This window comes from Coenobita brevimanus, chromosome 63 (genome assembly GCF_032717465.1).
Source record: "Coenobita brevimanus isolate Jiangsu-jjx chromosome 63, ASM3271746v2, whole genome shotgun sequence".
Taxonomy (NCBI): Eukaryota; Metazoa; Arthropoda; class Malacostraca; order Decapoda; family Coenobitidae; genus Coenobita; species Coenobita brevimanus.
In genome coordinates, this window is record NC_137016.1 from 3,203,816 (window position 1) to 3,229,958 (window position 26,143).

The following is a 26,143-nucleotide window of genomic DNA, read 5'->3' on the forward strand; positions in this document are numbered from 1 at the left end:
CCCCTGTCCTGTAACCACTCTAGTCACTTCTTCCTCTTTAATCTCACTGCTCTCTTCTTCATTCCACCATGCCGTACCATTCTTCTTTGTTGTTACTCTTGCCACACCACACACCGCTTTAGCATTCCTAACCAAGCAATCCCTATATACATTCCATAGGCTGTCCAGATCTATTTCATTCCAGTTCATTGATTCTAACTCCTCCCCTATTTTGGTCCTGTATTCATCTGCCATGTCTGATCCTCAGCTTCCGGTTCTCGACTTTCAGTCTTTCTCCCTGACTACTTTCTCCTGGTCGACGTCACTCCCCTCAACATGATCGAGCATACCAAAATCATTTGATCTGACAGACTTCCACATCGTGCTCTCACATACATATACAATTTTTTATTATAAGAATTTGTAGTAAATAATATGGCCTACTGGTTCAATTATCTCTTCCCCTTTCTTGCTCTGTAGCCTTCCCCTCCCCCCTTGTTAAATGTTCATTATGCTAACCCTGGAAAACTGTTATACAGGGAAATGTCCGTCTGATTAACGTGATCAAACAAAAATTAAAGCTAATATCAGTTTGAAAAAGCCCGCGCTCTTACGGCCACGTAGTGTATTCAGCGTATTGTATATGACTCACAGTTTTTACAGTGTTCGGTTATGGCGCAACAATATTACTACATCTTCATTGCAGTTATTGATGTTTCAGCATATGAACGGCAAAGTACTTAGTTAAAGCTTAATAAAATTGCCATAAATTCCAGACCATGGTGAGAAAAGTAGATTTTTTTTCTTTAGTTGATGGCGAGCCAGGGTCGAACCTAGAACATTCGGACATTGTTGACGTCGATGAGATGCCTGATGCAACTTCCTATTAATATTTTACATACAACGAGGCTGCGAGTTCCTGTCATTCGTGATTTGGATTCCCAGTTGTACAGTTATTTAGAGCGAGACGTTATCAGTGGTGTTCAGGCAAAGCAAACTGAACAAAGACTTTTATCGTTGTTGATATTTCGGAAGGGTAGTTGTTGAGGTCGCCATTTGCCTTGAAGTTCGAGGGACGTGTGAGCCTGAGGTACACAGTTTCTTCTGCCACCTGTCACAGCCGTCATGGAGGGTATCAACCTTCAGAGATTTACCCGTAGCTTTACAGAAAATTTGTAAGTGCCTGCACTTGTTACTGGTGTTGTTTTTAGTTCATTTAAAGTATATGTTGATGGAAGCAAAAATGGAACGGGTCGGATTCTTGGCAGGCTTCTGATAAGAATATTCTTATATCACTTCCTGATAGTGTCATCATGTTTATGGTATATCGTGTATTCCATGTTGCAAGTTATGTTAGTCGTCGTATATTATTATTATCGGTGAACAGAAAATATAACGAAGGTCAGCTACTTTTCTGGTAGTGATTTTGGTGTCAAGGAAGCACTTTTACCTATTAGGGCGGTTTCAGAGACTATACAGTAGATCAGTTCTGTATCATAATTTAGATACATCTGTACAAGAAGGGCAATTTAAGCTTTCTATTTTGTGGATGTCATTAATTTTGTGGTAGGCGTAGGGAACACCCATATTTCACTATTAAGCCATAACGCTATACGTTTTCCTGGTCTTCAGTGTTCTCCATTGTGTATCAGTATTATCACAGTTTTAAGTAAATGAAATAAGGAAAATAAAGCATTAATAGGATTGGAAATTAGATTATTGTGTAGTGTACCATATGTACCATTTAGCTACTGTTCTCATGCATGTCAGATGCAAAATAATTACAGTAGTGGAAGCCCCAGCTAGAATGCAAGTGTTTTAAAGTGTTTTCTATTTATCAATTACTAACGCCTCCATGACATTTATTATGGATGCCGCTCGTATTAATAACCTTCCAAAGGGGATAATTGACTCCAAGGAGGGAAGGGAGTTAATTTGAATCAAATTGGCATAAAAAATCAGTCTGGAAATGGTGAGATATGCAGAAAGTTTTTCAACAAATGTGAATTCCAGTTGTGGCTTCTGTTGAGTATTTCTGATGTGTTTGTCAGTTATCCCTATCAGTCCTATCTATCTAGCCATAGCCAGACGCCATAATCCCATAAGAGGTGACTGTTTGTCTTTGAATTAGTTGTTTTACGGGGAGGGGCCCATCGGTCCAATGCTGCACTAATTTTCTTTCTATACCCATATGATTTTACTAAGCTTAGACAAGATTTTCGTGTCAGAAGAGGTTAGATATAGTCTGCATTAGTCCTTCTCAGTTACAGATTTTTAATAAATTCAAAAGATTGGAACAGTAAGCAGTTGAAATGCCAGTACATCTGTAAGTTAAGGAATTAAAAGTGTCATTATAGGTCTATATTAGTCTGTTGGCTGAAATGAATATGGAACTTCGATGATTAAGGTTACTGTGGTGTGGGTAGTCAAATGGTGGGTGACAGAGCGACTTGGAGGTGTTTTGTCTGTGGCCACCCTTTGCGGTATTAGGGCGTCGGGCAATAGATAGATAGATAGGTAATAGAGGTGCTGAGTATGGCACCTTGATGACAGACTTACCTATATTAAGTATGGTAGCTAATTAATGAAGTAAAATGGGAGGGATAGATTGACATCATTTCACAGCCTTGAAACTTGAAACTTTTACACAAAGTTCATATCAGTACCGGTACTAGTATATACAGTAAACTCCCAGTTATTCATTGTTGCACTATCTGGCGCTGCTGTCTCGGCTCTGTTAAGCAACATCTGGTGAAATTATTCAATATCCGGTGCTGAAACGGGACGTAACTGGTGGTTCTGTGCAGTATGTGGTGTTAAGGTGTATCATCTATCTATCTATTGCCAGACGCCTCAATCCCATTCGGGGTGGCCACAAACAAATCACCTCCACATCGCCCTGTCCCCCACCATTTCACTGCCCTGCTTCCAAGCTCACACCCCCCTCTCTTATATACTGACTCATAAACCGTATCAATTGACTCATTAACCGTAACCATCCGGCACTGTATTACTGTAGTGTATCATTATTTTATTGTATTTTATGCTCAGTTTTCATCTTTTACTCAAGGGAACGTTTTTAGGATAGAGGTTTGAGATGGATAGTAATGCAATATCCGGCTCGACGCTGAATATCGAGCCGATGAGGGTCCTGTGCAATATCCGGCATTTTGCTTTAACCAGCATAGGGCTTGGCTGAATTATGCTGGATAAGTAAGAGTTTACCGTATTGCTGGGAGCGCTCACCACCCACTCACTTGATGTAATGCTGCTCTTGGGTGTCTGCCCTTTCCTTTCCTCCATCCCTCTTTCCTTCCATCCTCTTCTGTCTTCCTTTCGTTCATTCTTTCCTTGTCCTTCTGCCTATGGACAACTCTGTACTCCCTCTTCTGTCTTTCATTCCTTCATTCTTTTCCTTCTGCCTGTGGGTGACACTACACTGAGTGACAAGCCAAATGGTTTCCTGTACACCAGGAAACCATTTACTATGCTGGGTGGTAACCATATAACCAAATTTTGGCGCCTGGTGGTTTAGTGGGTAATTATTGCGCTCCAATCGAATTGAGCCGGTGAAAGTTTATATCCAAGGGGTGCTTGAGGTTGATTGCTCGTGTAATGCCACTCAGGGATGAGTGAGGCTGGTCACTCTCATCTTAAATGTCAGGACCAACTGCCTAGCCCCGGGCTCCTATGCTCCTCATGGGGCAATGTAGGATTGGATGATAGATAGATACTGTATTTCATGATTGGTTAATATCCGTTGTGCAAGAAAGAGGAACCACCTTGCAGAAAACTGTAAGAATATATACCGGTGTATATATATATATATATATATATATACAGTATGCTGTTTTATGAGTATGGAAGGTGTATACAGTAATCCCTCGATTATCCAATGTAATCAAGCCAGAGGCATGTCCTGAAAGTGGATCCGTCTGGATAATGGACAGCTCCCCTGGCCTCCCTTCATACATAACCTAACTTTGAAAGCAGTTGTAAAAGTCCACCACAGTACATCAGACAACACTTGTTCCAGTTGTTTAACACTACTCTATCTGGTCAGGCAGACCTATAAACCATAGCCAAGGAATGACCACGGTCAAGCAGACACATCAACCACAGACAAGCAGTCATCACTGCAGGGCCATACCCTACAGTGATATGAAAAAAATGCTGCAGCTGGGTGAATATGTTTACGTGGCCATACTTTCCACTTGGACGCAGGCATTTTGTCCAGATAAAATGGAAAAAACGTAGCTACAAATAATGGTTTTGAATAGCCAGATCACAGCATCCGGGTAATGCATTGTTCAAATAATGGACGTCCGGATAATCGAGGGATTATTGTACCGGTATTAGCCATTGTACAGTAATTTGTGATGCAATGTGTGACTTGGGGTTTATAGTTTTAAGATGTTGGACAGTTCTTTACCGAAACTTGTACAGTTGCAACACATAGGTGCGTGTGTATATGATGGAAGGAGGGGGAAACAAAAGATTCTGAAGATAATATTTTCAGTTGAGGTGCACAGCCAAAACTTCCGGCTTGACTAGAGGTGCTTAACAACCCACAGACTTATTGTCATTCGGAGTTTATACTGTATTTTATTCCTGCTTTTACCTGATGATAATATTTCGTTCTGAAGAAACTTTTTGAGCTTTAACCCCTAAAAGACTGGTTTCCACATATGCTGTTTGAGTGTACTATGGCCAAAAAGACGGGGATGTGCATAGGCTATGCGGTCACCCCCCCCACCATATCGCACCGCGGATTATGCCCGTCTTGAGTGTGTCACACCATTCTGATGCCTGTCTTTTAGGGATTAATACCTGTCACTAATCGCATCACCATGAGGGCTCATCCATATACTGAGTGTATAGTAGTACTGGTAGCTATAGTAGTATGAGATAGCAAGAATAAAAATTTAAATGTAGGTGTTATGAATTGGTAGAGTAACCCATAAGTGCAGTAGCTATGTAAACGATAGATACTCGCAGTGAGAGGACAATAATGAGATGGCTGCTCCTGCTGCTGCTCTGTTTGCATTCATAGTTAAGGTCCTTTTCCCTCCAGTTTAACAAGGGACATTAGGTAGTTACTAAAACACATGAAACACATCATTCAGATATCCCTTTGTCCTTTAATAGCCATATACCATACTGTACTGTATAGCTACCACGAGGTATTGTTGGAGTATATAAAAGATTTTTATTTTTTCCTAATTTACCCTCACATCTAAAAACTAGCATACATATCGAGTTGTCAGATGTCATTATTGGTAATTTCCATGAAGAAAAAGTTGTTATGCACTTTCTAAGTTTGAGGTTTCCTTATTTTATAAATTGGAATTGATGGAGTGTGCGGTGGAATGCTGAAGCATGGGGGAGAGATAGTAACTAGTAGCTTGGATGTGCAAATTGGCCTGGGAGGAAGGTAGAGTCCTGGAGGATTGGAAGTCAGGTACCCTATAATTGCAGTATTCACCCCTACTAAGGAAAACGGGAAAAAGAAGTGTGTGGTAATTCCTAGGGGCATTTGTCTTCTTAGTGTAATAGGAAAAGTACAGTATGGTATATGGTAGTGTACCTATTGACAGTTAAGGAAATAAGAAGAATTATATGGAGGAGAACAGGGAGGTTTTAGTTCAGATTTTCATCTTTAGGTCTTTAGTGGAAAAGTTTCTAGAGAAGGGAATGAAGCTGTATGAGCGTTCATGGATTTGGAAAAAGCACATGACACTGTGGATAAACAAGTTATGTGGAAAAAATTAAAAATATATGGAGTAGCTAAATGGGAAGTTGTTGCATCCCGTGATGAGTGCCGTATGTGTGACGGTGCTAAGGCTGCAGTGTATGTAGATAGTGAACCAAGTGAATTTTTCTATCTGAATGTTGGATTGAAACGGGTATGTCATGTCTCCTTGGTTGTTCAGCCTTTATATGGATGGGGTTTTAAAAGAGGTACAAGAGGGCAGTGGATATTGGAGCAGCCTTAATGAGAGAGGGCAGCATTTGGAAACTTCCTGTACTGTTGTAGTAGTAGTAGCTGTTCCCTAGGCAGTCTGGCCGAACATCCCCAAGTCCCTTAGGAAGGTCATGGCTGAGACCGGGCTTTCCCACAGAGCTCTCAAACAGTGTATGTTGTGTTGTTGGCATAGGTGATTGTGTGTAATGCAGTCTTCCATAATGTGCTTAACAGTATGGGGTGCTGTGTTGCATCCTGGACAGGCATCAGTGATGGAGTCATCCAGCCTCTTCTGGTAGCTGAAGAGGGCTGGATGGTGCCCACATCTCAGCCTGGCCAGGTGGACCCTGTCGTCACGAGGGAGATATGATTTAGAATGGTGGATGTCATGAGGCCATGCATGCAACTGTGTGTTGTCTTTAAGTGACTGAATGGAGCGGCGAGTGATCTGAGTGTGAATATGCTTCTGGAAGCTGGTCTGAGGTGGGCAAGGGGAGAGAGATGACAGTGTATTTGTGTATGGTATCCTGTGCTGGGTGTTGTTTTGATGTTCCTTGGTGTGGGTGGATGTGCTGCCATGTAATATAGTGGATGTTGTGGGTTTGTGGAGGCTGCAGCAAGAAACTGGGTGCCTCTCATGTCTAGGTGATCCTTGACTTTGAGGACTTTGGTTTCTTGATGTAGGTGGGGGACGATTGGGGGGAAATGTATGTGTTAGCGATTGTTATGTGTGATTTGTTACCAGTGCGTATTTTAATTGATTGTATTTCTTTTGTGTCATGTGGGGGGAGAATTAACTGTGTGTGTGCACAGGTATCTGCAAAGTTGATAAGATTTGTGTACCAGGGTGATGAGTTCACTGCCATGCCGTCGGCCCCGTCTTGTCGAATGGTGGTGAAGTTATGAAATGTTGGTGTTTTCTGTGCTCTGTGTAGTTTTGTTTCTTGTAAGATGGCAGTGTGTATGTTCTGTTGTTTGATGAATTGTGTGAGTTCTTGTTTTTTGATGTTTATGCCATCTATGTTTGACTGAAGGATGTTTATGTTGTGTGTGCGACGTGTGTTGGCTGCTGCAGCACTTGGGGGAGGTGGTGTGGGTGGAGGGGAAGGGGTAGGAGGAGGTTGTGATGAAGGTAAGGGTTGAGGTGGAGTAGGATGGGTTGGAATGGTAGGAGTTGGGGGACTGGATGGTGTGGGAAGGATCGGTGGGTTTGGCTGTGGAGGTGTGAAGGAAGTAGGAGTAGATTGGTGGGAGGGTTAGTGGGTGGGGGGAAGGAGCATAAGGAGCAGGCCCAGGTGTTTATGTAATGTTTTCTGGATGCAAGTGTTGTGCAGGTGTAATGGGTCCAGTTCTGGCAGGAATTGCACTGAACTGAACCCTTTTTTTGTCGGCTTGACGTGATAAGTTGTGAGCATGTTGGACATATGTATTTTTTTGGTGGGTCCTGGATTGCTCTCAATATTCCCGACTAGAAGAAGTCATCGAGAAATGACAGCCGGCATTTCATTTCTCAGTGTAGAAAAAATGGTGTTGTTGTGTGTGTTGTGTTGGGAGATGTGGTACTTGCCCAGGCACCCGAAGCCACTCCCAGGTACTTGAGCCCCATGAGGGGCCGGAGGGGTTTGCAGTGGTTTGGCTCCCATGCTGTCCTCCTCTTCTCTTCGACAGCCTGTGGGGGGTAGACCCACGATGAAGACGCCACCACTCCTGGTCCTGTACTGTTGTTTGCAGATGATACTGTGTTTAAGTGAAGACAAAGGGGAACTGCAAGGCTTAGTGAATGGGTTTGGGAGAGTGTGTAAGAAACAGAATCTAAGGGTGAATGTAGGGAAGAGTAAAGGTATGGTCTTCGAGAGAAATGAAGTCACTGCATGTACCATGAGGTTGGATGATGACGAAATGGAAAATGTGAGTGCATTTAAGTACTGTACTTGGGTATTGTGTTGAGTAAGGATGGAAGTTTGGAGGATGAAGTGCATCAAAAGGTGCAACAAGGGAGAAAGGTTTGCAGGTACTTTGAAAGTAGTGATAAGAAATAGGGAAGTGAGCATTGAGGTGAAATGTTGCTGCACGATAGTACTGTATTGTGATTCCAACTCTAACGTATGGAAGTGAAGCTTGGACCTGCTGGACGTGCACAAGTCAAGAGTGAGAGCAGTGGAAATGATTTATTTGAAAGGAGCATGTGGTGTTACATGGAAAGGCAGACTGACAAGTGAGGAAGTGAAGGAACGTTGTGGTGTGTGATACCAACTCTAACGTATGGAAGTGAAGCTTGGACCTGCTGGACGTACACAAGTCAAGAGTGAGAGCAGTGGAAATGATTTATTTGAAAGGAGCATGTGGTGTTACATGGAAAGGCAGACTGACGAGTGAGGAAGTGAAGGAACGTTGTGGTGTGGACGTGGATGAAATAGAAAGAATTAGAAGAAATACACTGAGGTGGTGTGGCCATGAGGAGAGGCTGGAGAGCGAAAGACTAACAAAGAGAGTGTATGTGAGTGAGGTGGAGGGGAGGAGGAGGGGAAGACTGAGGATGAGATGGAGGGATGGAGTGGAGAGGTATAAGAGAGAGGAGGGTGTGAGCTGGGGGAGGGCAGTGAAATGGTGGGGGGCAGGGCAACATGGAGGTGATTTGTTTGTGACCACCCCTTACGGGAGTGAGGCGTCTGGTAGTGGATAGAGAAATTGGAGATTTTATCTAATTTTGTCACTAACATCACATTTTCCATGGTTTTCAAATTCCACCCCACTGTCACTGGCTGAAGATTGTAGGACTGATGGGATATCAGCTGGTCTATTATGATTTTTATATATATATAGACTAAGTTCCATTGACCTGATATTGTGTGTTGACTGATTAGGCTAGTGTACCTTAATAGAAGTGCGGACACAGATTATATAATTATAAAATTAGGTTTCTGCGGAGCATCAGCTGGAATAAAGGAAACTTTTTCATTTTGTTGTAAAGGTAGGTTAACACAGATGTAACTTACTGCAGCATAGATTATGCACTGATATTGTTATTCTAACCTTGAAGCTTGGTTGTTGATTATTTTATTCTTTATTTAGGGAGCCAAATGTGAGGCAGCACCTGAAAAATGTGTATGCCACATTCACATTGGCAACAATTGCAGCTGCAGCCGGAGGGTATGTACACATGTTCAGCACCCTAATTGGAGCAGGTCTGATGACTAGTCTGGGGGCACTGGGTTGCCTCATTTGGCTCATGGCAACACCATATGATGGCAAGAACCAGATAAAACGGCTTTCTCTCCTTGGTGCCTTTGCCTTCCTTACTGGATGCAACCTGGGTCCTCTCCTTGATATGGCGGTCATGGTCAACCCAACACTGGTTAGTACCTGTACTGAGAGATGATTAGTGTGAATTTGAAATGTAGCTGATTTGATAAATACAGTAATATATATATATATATATATATATATAAACCCTTCATAAGTCAAACCTTATGGGGCTCCAGGGTAATTTGACCGAATTTTCCTACTAGTTAGAAATACTGTACTCTAGTAGCAAAAAAACTTATATTACTCCCTCCCAAATAATTGCAGATTATGTGATTACTTGTTTAACACTAAAGAAGCATTTATAAAGCAATAAAAGCAAACAAAAACAATTGGATGAAAATCATAGGATAGGTTAGGATAGAAGATTGCATACTTGGAGGGGTACAACAGTCATTTAATTACATAAAGGTCTGCACTTACAGTATTTATTTCACTTTATAATCAATTAAACTGAAATGTAACACTTGAAATATAATAAACTAAAGTGTAGCACTTGGAATAAAAGAAACTAAAATGTAACTCTTTGAACACATACTACTGTAAGTCACACCTCAGTTAGAGTTTGACGTGCCGGAAATTCCGCCTTCTGCAGCAACAGGACTGCTGAATGTGTTTAAATGAACAGCCTTTGTTTTTCTAATTTCTAGAACTGTTGTGCTTTGTTAAATGTTTGCCATGGGGTGGCTACAGCAGAATAATCATCAGTGATTATGTCATACCTCATTACTTCCTCACATCATCAGATCACCCATGTATTTCTCTGCTGTATCATTTCCCCCTCCCCCTGTTTTTTTTCCATTCTTATTCTCTCATAAACATTGTGCAGTTCTCTGGTCCACATTCAGTATATAATCTACCTTGGGAGTTAGGTTTTTGGAGAACTCTGTAGCTGGAGAAACAGTGTATGTAGGCACACACAACTTTCAGTGGGGAAAAATAGGGTTAGGTGAAGTGCATCATTGTAACAGGTGATGACAAACATCAGGCAGTATAGTCAATACATTTGTTTTCCTTTTAGTACTCAGACTTATTTGACCTTCCATTAGATGTGAAGGGAAAAAAAAAAAATCCAAAATTTCAGACAATAAAGTGAAATTTGTTGAGGAAAATGAGGGAGAAATTCAACTTCGGTGGTTGAATAGCAATATAGGAGCAGGGCAGACAGGGAAGACTGACAGTAACAGCAAACATCAAATGCCCTGTAGCAGACCCATTTAATTTTCCTCAAAGGCCATGTTGCCCAGATAATTAAGTTTGAGGAAATTACCTTACTTTCAAAAGATGTAAGAAAATCCATTGAGTTACATAAATTATTGGATATAACAATATAAAAAATTGCATTTAATGGAAAATATAAGCTAGTGTTTAGTGAATGCAAATCCATTAGGTATTTGTTTTCTTAAAAATCAGTATTTTGGGTTGATTTTGTTCTTGAATGCAGGTTTTTAAACATTTTTAGATTTGTTGCCATATGACCATGTAGTTGTGATGTCGAGTTGTGCGGTATACAGTAATTATTAATTTCGTAGACTTCACAAACATGATCTTTTTATTTTGCAGAATAGCATAAAAACACCTGAAGTAGATTATAGGTTAACATTACAATGTATAATAAAATTTGTGGTGTTTTTACTTTAGATCTTTAACAAAATCCAGTAGCTACATATAGGCATGATGACAGACGACAACACATTTTTGGGCTTGTTTAATTTCTTGTCATCACCATCACTTATATTTTTTAGGGATCATAATGATAATGTTTAGTTCTTTTGCACATTCTCTCAGCCCATTTTATAGGCAAGAATAAAAAGTGGGATGATATGATGATTAAGTTTTACTTTATATTGACTGAGCACTTCAGTAACTCTAGCTAATGTACACTAATGCAGTTCTATTACCTCATTTTACAGATTATGCAGGCACTGCTGGGAACAAGTGTGGTGTTTGCATGCTTCTCTCTGTCTGCTCTGTTTGCTCCCAGAGGCCACTTCCTCTACTTAGGAGGCAGCCTGCTGTCAGCCCTTGCAACAATCTTCTGGCTTTCCATGCTGAACATCTTCTTTGGATCACGCCTCATCTTCCAGGTGAGCAAGGCACTCTTCATTTAACAGTCCCATGACCCTTGACATTTTACCATCTGATGGCTTACTTGTATACTGAGGTACAGTAATCACTCCAATATCCGACGTAATAGAGCCATAGGTAGGTCCGGATATTGGGCCCCAGCTTATGGACTTGTGCTTATGAACCCTAACTCAGAGAAACACCTATACAACTCCCTCTGGACATGCATAGCACGTATTTAAGACCCAAATCACACCAATAAGGCACATAAATGACTGAAATAAATGCCAAAGAAACATAAAATGAGGGTTTAGAAGTATGTTCATACATTAATAAACATTCTGGTACTTATGGACCCTAACCTAGCCTAACTCAGAAAAACACCTTCCTACTGCACATGCATAGCTCCTAACACCCTATTCACACCAATAAAGGACATTAAAGAGTGAAATGAGGTAAGTATAGTATGGAAAAAAGTACAGTATGAAACGGGCGGGAAAAAATCGTTTTATTTTTTTATTTTTGGGGGTTTTCGGACCATTTTGGGAATATTGGATCCCAGGACGATTATGTCCGGGTAGTGGGGATGTTCGGATATTGGGCGTCCGGATATTAGAGTGATTACTGTACTTCGTTGTTGTTGTTGGATATTAACTCTTAGTTAATTCGTGCCCTGATTAGACAGACTTTCTTATTAAATTGCATGTTAATAGAATTCACTATAATTTAATGTCTTTTCAGTTGCTATCCATGAAGTACAGATTATAGGTGCTCATGGATTAGCCAAAAGTAGTTTCACACCTGTATCAGTGTCAGTCTTCAACATACTGTGTATGCATATGTACTCCAGAATTTATGATGTGTTGCCCATACACAACAGTAAAGGTGATTCAAAGTAAGTGCAAAAATTATTGTTGGATAAGTCTGCTGATTGTTTTAAGAAAGTTATGTGGAAGAATAACTGTTGAGAAGATAAAGAATGTCTCATTGTTAATGATGAACAGGGTGATTTTAGGAGTGGTAGGGCATGTTTGGAGCAGAAATTTGCAGTAAGATAGGTCACAGAGGAAGAATGTGAGAGGAAAGGTTGAGATCATGGCATTTATGAATCAAGAAAAAGTATATGAATAGGTGAAAAGGGAAGGATTATGGAAGTGTTTACAAGTGGTATTTATCGTAGTCATGTCAGACTTGTGCAAGCCCGCTGCTTCAGTAGCCTATATGTAGTACAGTACATACATACATGGACTAAAAACTGAACTGCTGTAAAGAATCATGATGATAGAAGTAAGCATACTTCTGGGTGATTGGAGTCAGTGGTTCATTGTGTTGGAATGTAGGAGATGTTTGGTGCTTAAGAGAATTGCATGGGGATGTGTTAGAATCCTCATTTCTGTATGGATTTTGAACTTTAGTATGACATGATTGTAAATCTGTATGGTGTGTGTGGAGGAAATAAGAAATTTGTGATTTGCAAAATGTGGAATAAGGCAATTTGTCAGTAGCTAGGGTAGAAGAGAGTGTGTACTTAGGTGCTGTGGTCATATAAAAGAGAAGGGATGTAAATAGGGTGGTGGTGGTTGTTGACCAAGCCTAGTCTGTCTGGCCAAGCAGACCCATCAACCACAGGCAAGCAACCGCCCCTGCAGTGTTGTCCTGTTCAGTGAACTAGTGTTTTCTTGTGGCTGATAGTACTACATTGAAGTGCAGCATATGTGATTTCATGCAGTTAACAGGAGTCAGTGAATGTACAGTGAGGTTGGATGGTGAGGAAATTGGAAATGTGAGTTCAGTACATTTAAGTACTTGGGGAGTGTGATGAGTAAGGATGGAAGTTTGGAGGGTGAAGTGCTTGAAAGGGTACAACAAGGAAGAAGGGTTGCTGGTTCCTTGAAAGCAGTGATAAGAAACAGGGAAGTAAGCATGGAAGTGAAAAAGTTAATACATGACAGTATTGTGATACCAACTCTAACATATGGAAGTGAAGCTTGGACGTTGTTGGAAGGACACTAGTCAGGAGTAAGAGCAGTGGAAATGAGTTATTTAAGAGGAGCCTGTGGAGTCACATGGAGAGACAGGCTGACAAATGAGGATATAAAGGAGCATTGTGGTGTGGATGTGGATGTGATAGGAAGCATTAGGAGGAACACACTGAGGTGGTTTGGCCATGTGGAGAGGATGGAGGGTGATAGACTGACTAGGAGAGTGTATGTGAGTGAGGTGGAGGGGGGGGAGAGGGAGGGGGAGGCCGAGGATGAGATGGAGGGATGGAGTGGAGAGGTATGAGGGAGGGGGGTGTGAGTTGGGAGCAGGGCAGTGAAATGGTGGGAAACAGGGCGACATGGAGGCGATTTGTTTATGTCCACCCCATACGGTATATATGTTTAAAGTCTTGGGGAAACATTTACCGTGTTGGTATACTTTAATGTAACTAATACTACTTTAATGAGGTGTATAATGTGCATGGTAGAGTTGTGATACTTCATTTCATATATAAATCCCAGTTGTCTGTGGAGTTTGGTACCTCTGTATTTATGCTGACCTAGGCCCACTCCCAGCGAGAAAGCTGGCCAGCTTGAGCAGAATGCACTTATTCAAACGAGAGAGACGTATTACTCCGAGCTCTCTCTGTGTTGCAGTAGTATCTTTCTGTGGCCAATAAAGAGAGAGAAATCTGCTCAGTTTTCTGTCACCTGCACATGCTACCTACCTACCATTCCTTCAACAAGATCTGCACCAATTCCCACCATCTCCTGTGTGTGAGAGAGACATTGGTGGAGAGGTGTCAGCCGGAAGTGACTTCGACCAGGCAGAACATTACATCATTGATAACCTGCTTGGAACAGTGCAGCCACGCCTAGGCTGATACATAATATTGGTGATCAGCTGTGTGGGGTTCCAACTAGTTGATACATGTTGGTGGCCAGTGGTGGAATTCCTACCAGCTGATACAAGGAGCACCATAGCTGCATCTACTTCCCCTCATTATTTGGTTAACATGGTTATCACCCAGCATTGTAAATGGCATCCTGGGTTGCTGAAAACTGTTAGGCTTGTTGCACAGTGTAGAGCCACCTGAAGTGAAAGAATGGAAGTATAAAGCAACTGGAAGGAAAGAGATAGGTAGGATGAGAGGAGGGCAGACACAGAGATAGAATGAGAAAGGGAAAGGAATAGAGTAATAAAGGGCAGGAAAGAGGTAGGCAGCTCAAGTGAGTGGATGATGGTTGCCAGCACCTACCACCTAAATAGGTTGGTTAAATGTGTATTCAGGTATGTGAGCTTAAAGGAGGGAAGAGTCATTTTAGGCCAAGGAAGTCGGTCACTATAATAAAAAAGGGTGAGGTTTGGAAGTTGATAGCAAAGGCTAAGGATTTGAAGGGATTGACTATTGGATAAATAGTGTGGCAGTAGAAAACACTTTTTTTTTTTTTTTATGTACAATATCAATATATACTGTATATATATATATATCTACCTATCTATCTATCATCCAATCCTACATTGCCCCATGAGGAGCGTAGGAGCCCGAGGTCAGGCAGTTGGTCCCGGCATATAAGATGGGAGTGACCAGCCTCACTCATCCCTGAGTGGCATTACACGAGCAGTCAACCCCAACCATCCCTTGGATATAAACCTTCACCGGCTCAGTCCGATTGGAGCGCAATAATTACCCACTAAACCATCAGGCGCCAAAATTTGGTTATATGGTTACCACCCAGTGTAGTAAATGGTTTCCTGGTGTACAGGAAACCATTTGGCTTGTCACTTAGTGTAGAGTCTCCCACAGGCAGAAGGAAGAGAAAAGAATGAAGGAAAGAAAGACAGAAGAGGGAGTGTAAAGTTGCCCATAGGCAGAAGGACAAGGAAAGAATGAATGAAAGGAAGACAGAAGAAGATGGAAGGAAAGAGGGATGGACGAGAGGAAAGGGCAGACACACGAGAGCAGCACTACATCGAGTGAGTGGATGGTGAGCGCCCCCACCTACCACAATATATATATATGACATACAGTATAATTATTATATGTACAGGCATACCCTGGTTTAAGGATGCAGTTAAGTAAAAACCCATCGCCAGGTAGGGTATCTTAACTCGGGGAAGATTTAACGTGGAAAGTATAGGGATGCCTTTTTGAGCCTTGAGTTTCCTCCCCAACCAAGTCCTAAACCCACCCAAATGAGTCCAAATAAAAGTTTAAAGCCAATATAAATGGCCTAACAGCTTTAAACGAAGCTAAGCTAAGCCTGAAACCAGTGCCGTCTCGCTTGAACCCAGTCAAGGTCACTGAAGAATGCCGTCTCCGACTCGAATGCAAACTCAGTAGAGAAGAAGCAGCTGTATGGTATACAATCCCACCATCAAATGGTCCCAGGACAATTAAATAAACATCTGTCATGCATGATAATAATGTGTGAATGACGTAGAGTCGTCCAAGGTGCAAATTGTTATGACGGAGAATCGTTGATGTTTTGGTGGGGAATGCAATCAATAGCCTTTTGAGTGGCCCATTTTTATGTCGTTTTTGTTATTGCTTTGGTTGCCAATCTCCTTTACTTTGTTCTCTTATTTTCCAACATATAGAAATTCCTTTGTATTTTCAAAGTGTTTTCCCTTGAATAGCCCAGATGTAAACAAATGATTTATCGATCGATGATGCAATTGGGATAGCCAGTTCAAAGGCCCCTGTTTTGGTCATTTTATTTACTTCTCTGGTTTCTGAGCTCCGTTATTTTCATCTCTCTTATTTTCCAACATTTATTTAGAAATTCCTTTGTATTTTCAAAGCATTATCCCTTGAATAATCCCAATGTAAACAGATGATTTGTGGCAGGTTGGGGCGCTCACCATCCACTCACTCGACGTATTGATGCTCTCAGGTGTCTGTCCATTCCTCTCCTCCATCCTTCTTTCCTTCCGTCGTCTTCTGTCTTTTTTTTTCTTCATTCATTCCTCATGCTTATCCCTCTTCTGTCTTCCTTTCCTTCATTATTTCCTCTTCCTTCTGCCTGTGGGTGACTACACTGAATGACAAGCCAAATGGTTTCCTGTACACCAGGAAACCATTTACTACACTGGGTGGTAACCATATAATCAAATTTTTGCTCCTGGTGGTTTAGTAATTACGGCGCTCCAGTTGGATTGTGCTGGTGAAGGTTTATATCCAAGGGATGGTTGGGGTATATTGCTCACGTAATGCCACTCGGGGATGAGTGAGGCTGGTCACTCTCATCTTAAATGTCAGGACCAACTTGCCTAGCCCTGGGCTCCTGTGCTTCTCAGGGAGTGATGTAGGATTGGATGATGATGATGATAAACATATGATTTATCAGTCGATGATGTGATCAGGATAGCCATTTCAATGGCCCCTCCTTATGTCATTTTAGCTACTGTTCTGGTTGTTGAGCTCTTTTATTTTCTCTCATTTTCCATTTATTTAGAAATTCCTTTGTATTTTCAAAACGTTTTCTTGATCGGCCTGATTTTAAATACTGTACATGATTTATTGATGTCATGGTTTTCATCAGTGCATGAAATATGTACTCTCTAAAGTTTTCATAATTATTAATATATATTTAAAATTATTATGTATTCCATGATAGGTTAGATGATAGTTCAGTGGTCAAACACGAAATATTCTTTGTTGAATCTCCTAGTTGTCCACACTGTTTTGTACCTTGTCTGATGGGTGAGAATCCATACCCCAAGTGACAATGTTGAATCCACCTATTATAAAACATATTGTCTAAAAATAGTTTATAAATCAACATTAACGAGAAAAAAAAAAAAAAAAAAAAAAAAAAACGGGGGCAGGCCTATGACAGGCGGGTTAGGATGATATTTTTACTCCATTATTCTAGGGTATCTTGGAGATAAGTTTGAAGAGATGTGAATGTTTGTCTCACACTTCACTGGCCATGCTGTTGATAGGTCTCCCATTTTCTTAAATTTTCTCTTCTTGCTCTTACCGTAAGTAGGAAGAGATGCAAGGATTATGATCTGTTGGTGTTATATAACAGATAATAATAGGGCTGACTGGGTTTACCCCAAAGCTATCTGTTTTCAAACCCTTACTTCACTCATATTTTGGGAATAATGCCAACTGTGTGCTGGAGTGGCATTCCTTCACGAAGTGGCACTGTTTTTTTTTTTTTTTTTTTTTTTTTTTTTTTGGCTGCAGTAATACTGTCTCCCATCCCATGATAAGCGGATTTTGGATTGCAGAAGGGCAGCTATAGCTTTAAGTCCTGTGGAATTTCATCCAGTTGTATCTTTTCATTTCAGGCATTGATTCTTTTCTCTCACAGGTGAATTTATACCTGGGTCTTGCTGTGATGTGTGGATTCATCATCTTTGACACTCAGAACATCACAGAGAAAGCACGACGTGGTGACAAGGACTACATTATGCACAGCGTTGAGCTTTTCATTGACTTTGTCAGTGTTTTCAAGCGCCTCCTCATTATCCTCACAGATCGGGTAAGTTTGTGGTGTCTACCGGTATTTTATCCTTCATCTGTGCATAGGCTAGTTTGTAGGTATATGAGCAAAGTTAACCCCCTCCCCACTCCATTCGTTTTGATATGCTATCCAGGACTTTTTTTTGTTTGTTTGTGTTATATTGTTTATGAGTAGTTTTTAAAACTAATAATTGTGTTGTTTCTGTACAGGTAGCAGCTGTAGAAATAAGGAATTCCTGTTTTGTTACAGGCAGTGTCCATAGAATTCATTAAATTTCACATATCATCACGTACAGCATTTGTGAAATTATTTAGATCATAGTTTTGGTTGTTACCCATGACTTCATCTGTTTAGCCCTACTTGCTGGGTGATGGCATAGGCCGCCGCAAAAAGGGTGGATGGAGACTGCCGGGTGATGGGAGAAGCTGCAAATGCAATCCCACCACAGTTTGAACTGACTGCCATTTGATTTCCTCTCCAAAGGATAAGGAGAGACTTTTGCCACCCTATGCAAGCATACCTCAGTTTTCTCTGTGACTTAGCCAGGTGCTGAATAATATTTTCTGAAACCACCTCGTCCGATTCCATTCCTGTCTCACGCGGACCCCTTGACATATCCACTCCTACCAAGCCTCTGCCCAAGGATACTTGAAAAGGGCCCACTTATACAGGGCTCTTGCTAACTGCCAATGGTTGCAAGCCATTTGGCTCCTAAGGCATCAGCTTTACGAGCCAAAGAAATTATTAGTAACCAAACTGACTACGAGGCGAAATATTTTACAAGCAATAAATATATTTATTTATTTACTTACACATTATGATGATTGGAATCATATTGTGAGGTTTTAAACATTCACAATGGCGACAAGGAAAGACTTTATAATCGATCACAATGTGCGTTTTTGTTCATTTAGTGAGATTTACTTATTTTGTAGTTTACTGGGTTTTGAAGTGGATGTATTTTTTCCTCGTCAAATGGCGACTTGCATGTAAAATTTGTTCGCCGAAGGAAAAAAATACTCGCATTTGCGAGCTGTGGCTCGCCAAACAAGAGCCAAGTTATAGTGCGATAGGGCATGCCTTGGATGTCATGTGTCTAGTTTATGTAGTAGTGGAGAAATTATCACGTTGAGAGCAAAGTCAAAGTTGGGGCTGCATTCACACAAATGAAGACTTCCTGCTTCAGGCACCAAAAGCTACTCATCTTCACATTCTTACTCATCGTTGCGACCACGTGCAGACCTGGGGATGCTTTCATTCGCAAAAAGAAGAGTTGGTGAGTAATATGGTCTCTAATTGGTCCTTAACTATCCTTTCCTATGAAGTTTCGGAAAAGGGATGTCTTGGTAAATACTGCATTTGCTGTAGGGAGAGCATGGCCGCTCCCAAAACATTCCTGCTGCAGACTTGTACATAATCAACCTACTCTCTTTTTTCCTAAAATGTGTGTTGTACACAATCACATTCATTGCCTCCCCAAACTCTAAGTATCCTTTCCCCTTCCTCATTTCTTGTACCATATGCACATCCCCAATGCTGCTTCACCTACATGACCATGTAAGTCTCCTTCCAAAACTACAGTTTCATCATCGTCCATATCATTAACACATGTATTAAGTCATCCCAGAATCTAGCTTTCTCTGCTTCATCCAAGCCAGCCTGTGGAGCATATGCTGATATAAATGAAAATGTGACTCCACCGAACAAAACTATCACTACTGTTATCTTTTCACTCACTCTAATTACCATACATTCACGACATATTCCACGCATTTCTCCTTAACAAACACACCATCACCACCTTATCCATCTGCCTTACCCTGCCAAAATATCTTGTACTGACAGTCTCTCCCGGCAGTCATTCTGGCTGATCCTCCCCTATATTTAGCCTCCCACACACAGCCAACGTCCAGTCACCTCCTACTTATCGCCTCGAACACATCTCCTGCTCTACCTCTTAAACTTTCCACATTCCATGATGTCAGTGCGGTCCCCTTGGGTGATTTAGTTTCCGCAGACTTGCTTTGAATTTTCTCCTTTTTTGTCATAGTTGATAGGAAAAAAATTAATGGGGAGAGACAGACCGCAGGCCCCACCCACCTGCACAGTCCCAAGTCCAAGCATGGGATCTGGGATCCCAAGCAGCATCCATGACCAGTGGCTGTGGCAGTGGCCCCCGGGCACCCTGCCAGGACAGGTACAGGGAAACCCTCCAAGTGCGCCTCTGCATTGTAGCCACCTTGCCATTATACATCCACTGATAAGGCAGTCTTCTGAGGTGCTACTCCCTGGTTTGGGCCCCTCTCTTTTGAGCAAAAGCAGTAGCCTGAAACTGCAGTTCCCCATACCCACTTGCACAGATCCGAGCTGCATCCCATCTCAATCCCCAAAACTATGCTGGAGAAACCTGTCACCCCTTCTCTCAATAATTCAGCCACTAGTCTGCGGGGGCAAAGTTTTCTGGCTGCATGCCATTGCTGATGTCAACCCCTGTGACATAGTGGGGTACATTGTGTGATTATATAAAGTGCATGTAGATTACTGTATGAGATAGATGAAAGTGTTTGGAAGGGTATGCTGGTCTGCGTTCCATGTTAGTGTCACACTGAAAAGGTCAGCAAAGGGGAATGGTCAGATATTCTTTTAACTAGTAAAACAGGAGCTCCAGCTCTACCTATCACTAGCATTCCCATTCCCTTTGGGAGTACCACCCTAATCAGCTGGTGCTACAGCCTACAGTAAAACTGTGTGTGTTAATCATAATTACTAGAGACAAATCAGACACCAGAAAGTAAGGCTGTTAGTTACTGCAGTTTTTTTTTTTTTTTTTTTTTTTTTTTTTTTTTTTCATGAGGAGCATAGGAGCCCAGGGCTAGGCAAGTTGGTCCTGACATTTAAGTTGCGAGTGACCAGCCTCACTCATTCCTGAGTGGCATTACATGAGCAGTAAGTCCCAACCACCCCACCTGCAGAGGCTCAATCTGATTGGAGTGCCTTAACCCACCCCATGCCAGTGACGTCCATGTATGTCAGCCCCTGTATGCGCAGACAGTTCCATTGGCGTCCATGTCCGTCGGCAATTTGATATTCAGTGAGATCTCACTATAACGGACTAATTGGGGCCCAAGCCATTCTGAAAAAACAAAATTCCGATAAAAGCGACATCCGGACTTCCCCCTGCAAAACCAGACTTTTTCCGATAGTCAGTCCCCTACTTATGAAGGATCAACTTAAGAGAAATCCATAGATACGAAAAATTCGCAGATACGAAAAAAATTGTGTATGGTGTGTGTGTGTGTGTGTGTGTGTGTGTGTGTGTGTGTGTGGTGGGTCAGTCATACCAAGGAAGGGTCAGATGAAGACAGACAAAGAGGTGAGGTGATAATTGCAGTTCAGGGAAGAGTAGTGGATAAGTAGAGGAGTGGAGACAATAATGATCTTTAATGTGAGAGAAAGAGAGAGAGAGGATAGCACAGACGTAGGTATGGTGTAGGAAGGCGATGGGGTAGAGGGAAATAACTTTGTGACCTCCATAATTATGGGATTAGGGTTGGTTTGGAGAGAAAGAGAGAGGGCATAGCACACTAGTAGGTATGGAGTATAATGGAGATGGGGTAGAGTGAAAGAACTTTGTATTCTTAGTAATTATGGGTTTAGGGTTGGTTTGGAGAGGGAGGAAGGGAGGGAGAGGGAGTATTAATGAGAGATGGACCTATAAAATAAAACTACCTACGAAAGACCTTTAAGATCCAATTATTTTCGTTAGTTGGGGACTGCCTGTATATATATGTATATGTATATATATATATATACTGTATATATAATCACAGTACCCTCATGTCCGAGACGTTTCGCATCCAAGATGGAGACCATAAATAAAAATCCAATATATTGCTGCAGTACAGTTGCGTACATCCAATACGGAACGGTTCATAACGGCCCAAATCTGAGGAGAATACAGCTATGACGGTCTCACCCGGTCCAACACAGTTGCCGTGCCCTGGAGAGTACGTGGTTGCGTTATTGTTCAATAAATTATTGGCATCTGGTCACACGATGAGCAGGCAGAACTTGCCTTTGTCTCCCTCACCAGAACATCTTGGTCCCGTGGACACACTTACCACGTGTTGCACTCAGCGTGTACTAGGTTATTGCCTCTCATACCTAACCGTGCCTAGGAAACCATCAGCTAACCCCTCGAAGCACTGCCATCTACCTCAGGCTACTAAGCTGGAGATAATTGGGCTACTAAGCTGGAGATAGCAAGCTCAGAAACACATTTTCAAGTCAAGGAAATTTGTTTTGGTGCCAAAACAGGTGTAGGTTGATGTTTTTAGGGGCACTTTTTGAAGATTTTGTGACAGTATTAATTTTTTCTATGAGGTCTTGTGCTGGTCCAAGACGTTTCTCATCCTAGACGGGACCCTCAGGCGACAATATTACCGTGTTGGACACTAGGGTACTTTGTACTGTGTATATATATATATACACAGTGGAATTTCAAATTTTGACATTTTAGAATTAGACTTCGAATTTCAGTGCGTTTTGGAGTTTTTTCCCTACCTCACTTTTCGATGCAAAATTGCTTTTTTTGATGCTCTCAGACTCAGACTTCAACCACAACAAGCAAAGATAATATTTTTGAAGTGAACCAAAATGGTAGAAGTGAAGGAAAATTATAAGAAAAAGTATGAGCCTAACGTAATATGTGACATGTCAAGAAGGGACTGAAAATCATCATCATTTATTCATATGTGAAGCATACAAAGATATGGTTCCGAGACAATTCATCATGAAGTCAATTCGCCATCAGATAATTCCCCATCAAAACATGGACGCAGCCAAAGGTGAAATGGCAATACAGGATAGGGCAGAAATACACCAAGTATACACTTGCTGACAAGACGATATACACTTGCCGACAGTATGGCAATACAGTGCAGAACTACAGTAACTTAACCTCAAGTGTAGTTCATAAAGTTTACAGGGGGTGTGTGCAAAAAATCATGATTTTACGTAGTAAGGTTCAGAGGCCCCGGACCCAAACTAGATTTTCCCATGAGAAGTTCAGTTTAAATTTTGATGATCTGAAATTCGCGGTGATTTTTAGGCACTCATGCCCATCGAAATTCGAAATTCCACTGTGTGTGTATATATATATATATATATATATATATATATCTAGTGTAAGGGGTCAATAATGATAGTATTTAGGGCACTGTAGTTAAATATACCTGTGTAGTACCTTGCACCTGAAAATAGTCTATATTCTGTATTATTCATATTTTTATTATTATTGCTGATTTCAGTTGGTTCATAATGATCAGTGTGATAGTGCATATAATGGTACAGTATATGGGGTATATATGTTTTTGAAAAATGGTGATTTATATGGGTAGACAGATCATGGTATCATACTGCCATGGGATTATTATTTTGTGGACTTTTCTTACCCTAGTGATTGATAAGGTTTAATGATGTTGATATTGCACTTTGCTACACCCATATAATATGATCTACTGATACTAGCATCTTGTGCCTATAGTTACTGATTGTACTGTACAGAGCCATAGACAATGATTGAAATTTACAGGTGAGGAGGAAAGATCATGGAAAGGGGAAGAAGGAAAGGAATGGTACAGGAAGGATGTAGATGGTACCGGTAATTTGATTAAAGTTTTGGTAGCTGATATTTAGTGTTATTATGTTTGTAGTTGTTGTAGTGGGCCATTCATGAACAAGCAAAGGAAGTTTGGAGGTCTTCCCCCCCACACACACACACACACACAGTTTAGTTTATTGGTGTCTTTTATTGGTTTATTCTTCATATTTGTACAGTCGCCCCAAGAAGTGATGGCAGAGTTTCAGATTGCTTCGGTCACTCTGCACTGCCATACATTCAGTGAAAGTGAATATAAGGTAAACATTCAATGCCTTCATCACGTCATATCAAATAAAATATATATTACATCACGCTAAGAATTATGTAAAATGAGTAACAGGAGGCAGTGATATATTAGAAGTTAACACTTGTATAGTTACCTTTCCCGATTTGAATGAATATGAAATGTATTACTCCGCTCGTGGTGGGCAGTAGGCCTATAACTCCGTATTCCTGATTTGTTTCCCAGGATTTCAAATACAGATGCTCAAGTTTTGAAGACCAGTTAAGGAAAATTCTTGTGACTGCAATACACTGCCTTATTTTCAAATGCTATGGTGATGATACAGCAACAATAAGGATGTCATAACAATGAAATTATTATTCGTAATGATGCTCTACCTGCGGTAGCAGCAAGACCATGCTGCCTTTTATTCCGTCTTTCTCTCGCCAATAATAATTATAATTAGCAACTTTATTCCCAACTGATGCAAAATTATTTTTACTTGTAAGGAGGTATGACAGTTTCTGCCTTTTTCTCTTACACTAGGCAATAAACAGGACCAAAACATGAGTTCATAAACACTTGCACTGCAATAGCAGGCATTCTTTACTCCATCTTTTAATCTTAATATGTCTTTTAAAATAAACTGTATAGTGTCCTGCTGAACAGAAAATGCAGATTCGGAAGTTTTGAACTCATTGATTTGTTTATGAACCTCTGCATTATATTACTCTTGCTAATCAATTATGCACTGAGGATATCAGACTGTGACAAAAGTTAGCATTCCCCAAGGAGCTCCGACTCGAGGCAAGTTTCGAGGTTCGTTTTTTTATACTTCTCTCCCCGATTGCCCTCTGGCATATATTAAATAATCCAGAGAGTTTTCTTGATAGAAAACTGGCCAAAGGCAGTGTAATAACATCATATCTTTAAGTAAATGTTATCTCCTTTCGGGCGTGTTGATCGAAACATTTAAAATAGCTTACTGGCTTGTGCCGCCTTCCTGCTTTCTGTCGTCGTCCATGGAGACATTGGAAATGGAAATAAATGACTTTAAATTATTCCCTAGTATTATAATGGCCATACCACGTTGAGTACACCGCTTCCCGTCCGATCAGCGAAGTTAAGCAACGTTGTGTCTGGGTAGTACTTGGATGGGTGACCGCCTGGGAACACCAGATGCTGTTGGCATAACGTTCTCCCTACGTGTCAAGTGGGGTTGGTGGAGGATTAGTGCCCCTCCCTGTAAAACAATTAACTCTGAGCCCTTGGCCACCCCGTTTGGGATACATGGCGTCTGGCAATGAATGAATTATAATGGAAATTATTTTATAAATAATAATTATTAATTTTAATTGTTTATTGAAGCTCCCTTTTGTTCAGTCTTACGCTACTAAAAAATTATTGCGTGTTACCATACTAGACTTGAACTCCACAAATTATTCCTGACTGTCCCTGAGCGATAGTTGTGAAATTTCAATTACTTCCGTTTAGGATTTCCTGTTCTCGTAACTAACGAACTGCTTCCTACAATTTTGAAATATACAGGTACTTTGGCATTGATTTATTGTTTTTTGTAACAATTTTACGTATTAGGTTTCACCTCGTGGATATATAAGGAAGAGTATGTGCACTATCGCTGACCGAAAACTTCTGGATACTCCGCCGTCACTTCTTAGGCCGACTGTACCTCAACATAATTTTCTTGACATTGGACCCCCTTCATTGAAAGGAATATTGAAAATTATCTAATCCCTCTAGTTTCAAATATGTAGCCCGACTGATTAAAATTGTTAGAAGATTTCAAGAATATATTGCCATCCCCAGGCCTAAGAAATTAAGGGATGCTTTATAATAATGAGAATGCCCATTGAAGCTGTTCTTGATATAGGGACTGCTGCTGCTAATTTCAAGACATGTGTGTCACAGCTGCTGGTTTTTATAAGAATGTCAAATAACTGGCTTCACTTCTAGGTCAACAAGTAGCATTTCAAACTCTTATTCTAACTCAGATGGGCACAGTCAGAGGGCAGTAGGGTTGAATTAGATTTAAGAAAAGGAAAATACAAAACTTGAGAAGGTGTTTGTCCCCCGTAAAATTCTTAACTCCATTCTGCAACCAGTAAAATATTTATTTGCTCAGGTCTTAATCATCATTAGCTACATGTGAAGCATGCAACAGAGCCATTCTTTGACTGCTAAATTAGGGGGCAGGGTGGCTTAGTGGTAGAGCATTGAACTCGGGACGGTGGGAGTTGAGAGTTCGAGCCACGTCAGGTAGCTGCCATCCCAGGAGGGGTAGCTCCCTCCTGTCACCTAGCAGGGCTATATGATCTAATAAAGTCTAGCTCAGGGGAATATTTCCCATGTCTGCTAAATTATAAAAGGTTACAACCAGTTTTCTGTATGGTTTCCAGCATGATTTCTTTCATTTATGTTTGTTAGCTCAGTTACTTCCTTCACATCAGTGCCATGCCTGATAC

At 41.1% G+C, this 26,143-nt stretch overlaps 1 protein-coding gene and 1 non-coding gene across 2 annotated transcripts in view; both read left to right on the forward strand.

The window, feature by feature from the left end:
* Positions 1-907: 907 nt before the first annotated feature.
* LOC145404458 (bax inhibitor 1-like) overlaps positions 908-26,143 on the forward strand; it is a 30,883-nt gene continuing 5,647 nt past the window's right edge. Inside the window, exons 1-4 of the mRNA XM_080275978.1 lie at positions 908-1,154; positions 9,017-9,299; positions 11,161-11,334; positions 17,623-17,793. Of these exons, the coding sequence (XP_080132104.1) occupies positions 1,105-1,154; positions 9,017-9,299; positions 11,161-11,334; positions 17,623-17,793 (678 nt within the window). The 5' untranslated portion in view covers positions 908-1,104. The remainder of the gene's footprint in view (positions 1,155-9,016; positions 9,300-11,160; positions 11,335-17,622; positions 17,794-26,143) is intronic.
* Positions 24,733-24,851, forward strand: LOC145404542 (5S ribosomal RNA). Its single transcript, XR_013898199.1, has one exon. It is a non-coding gene; the product is annotated as a 5S ribosomal RNA (ribosomal RNA).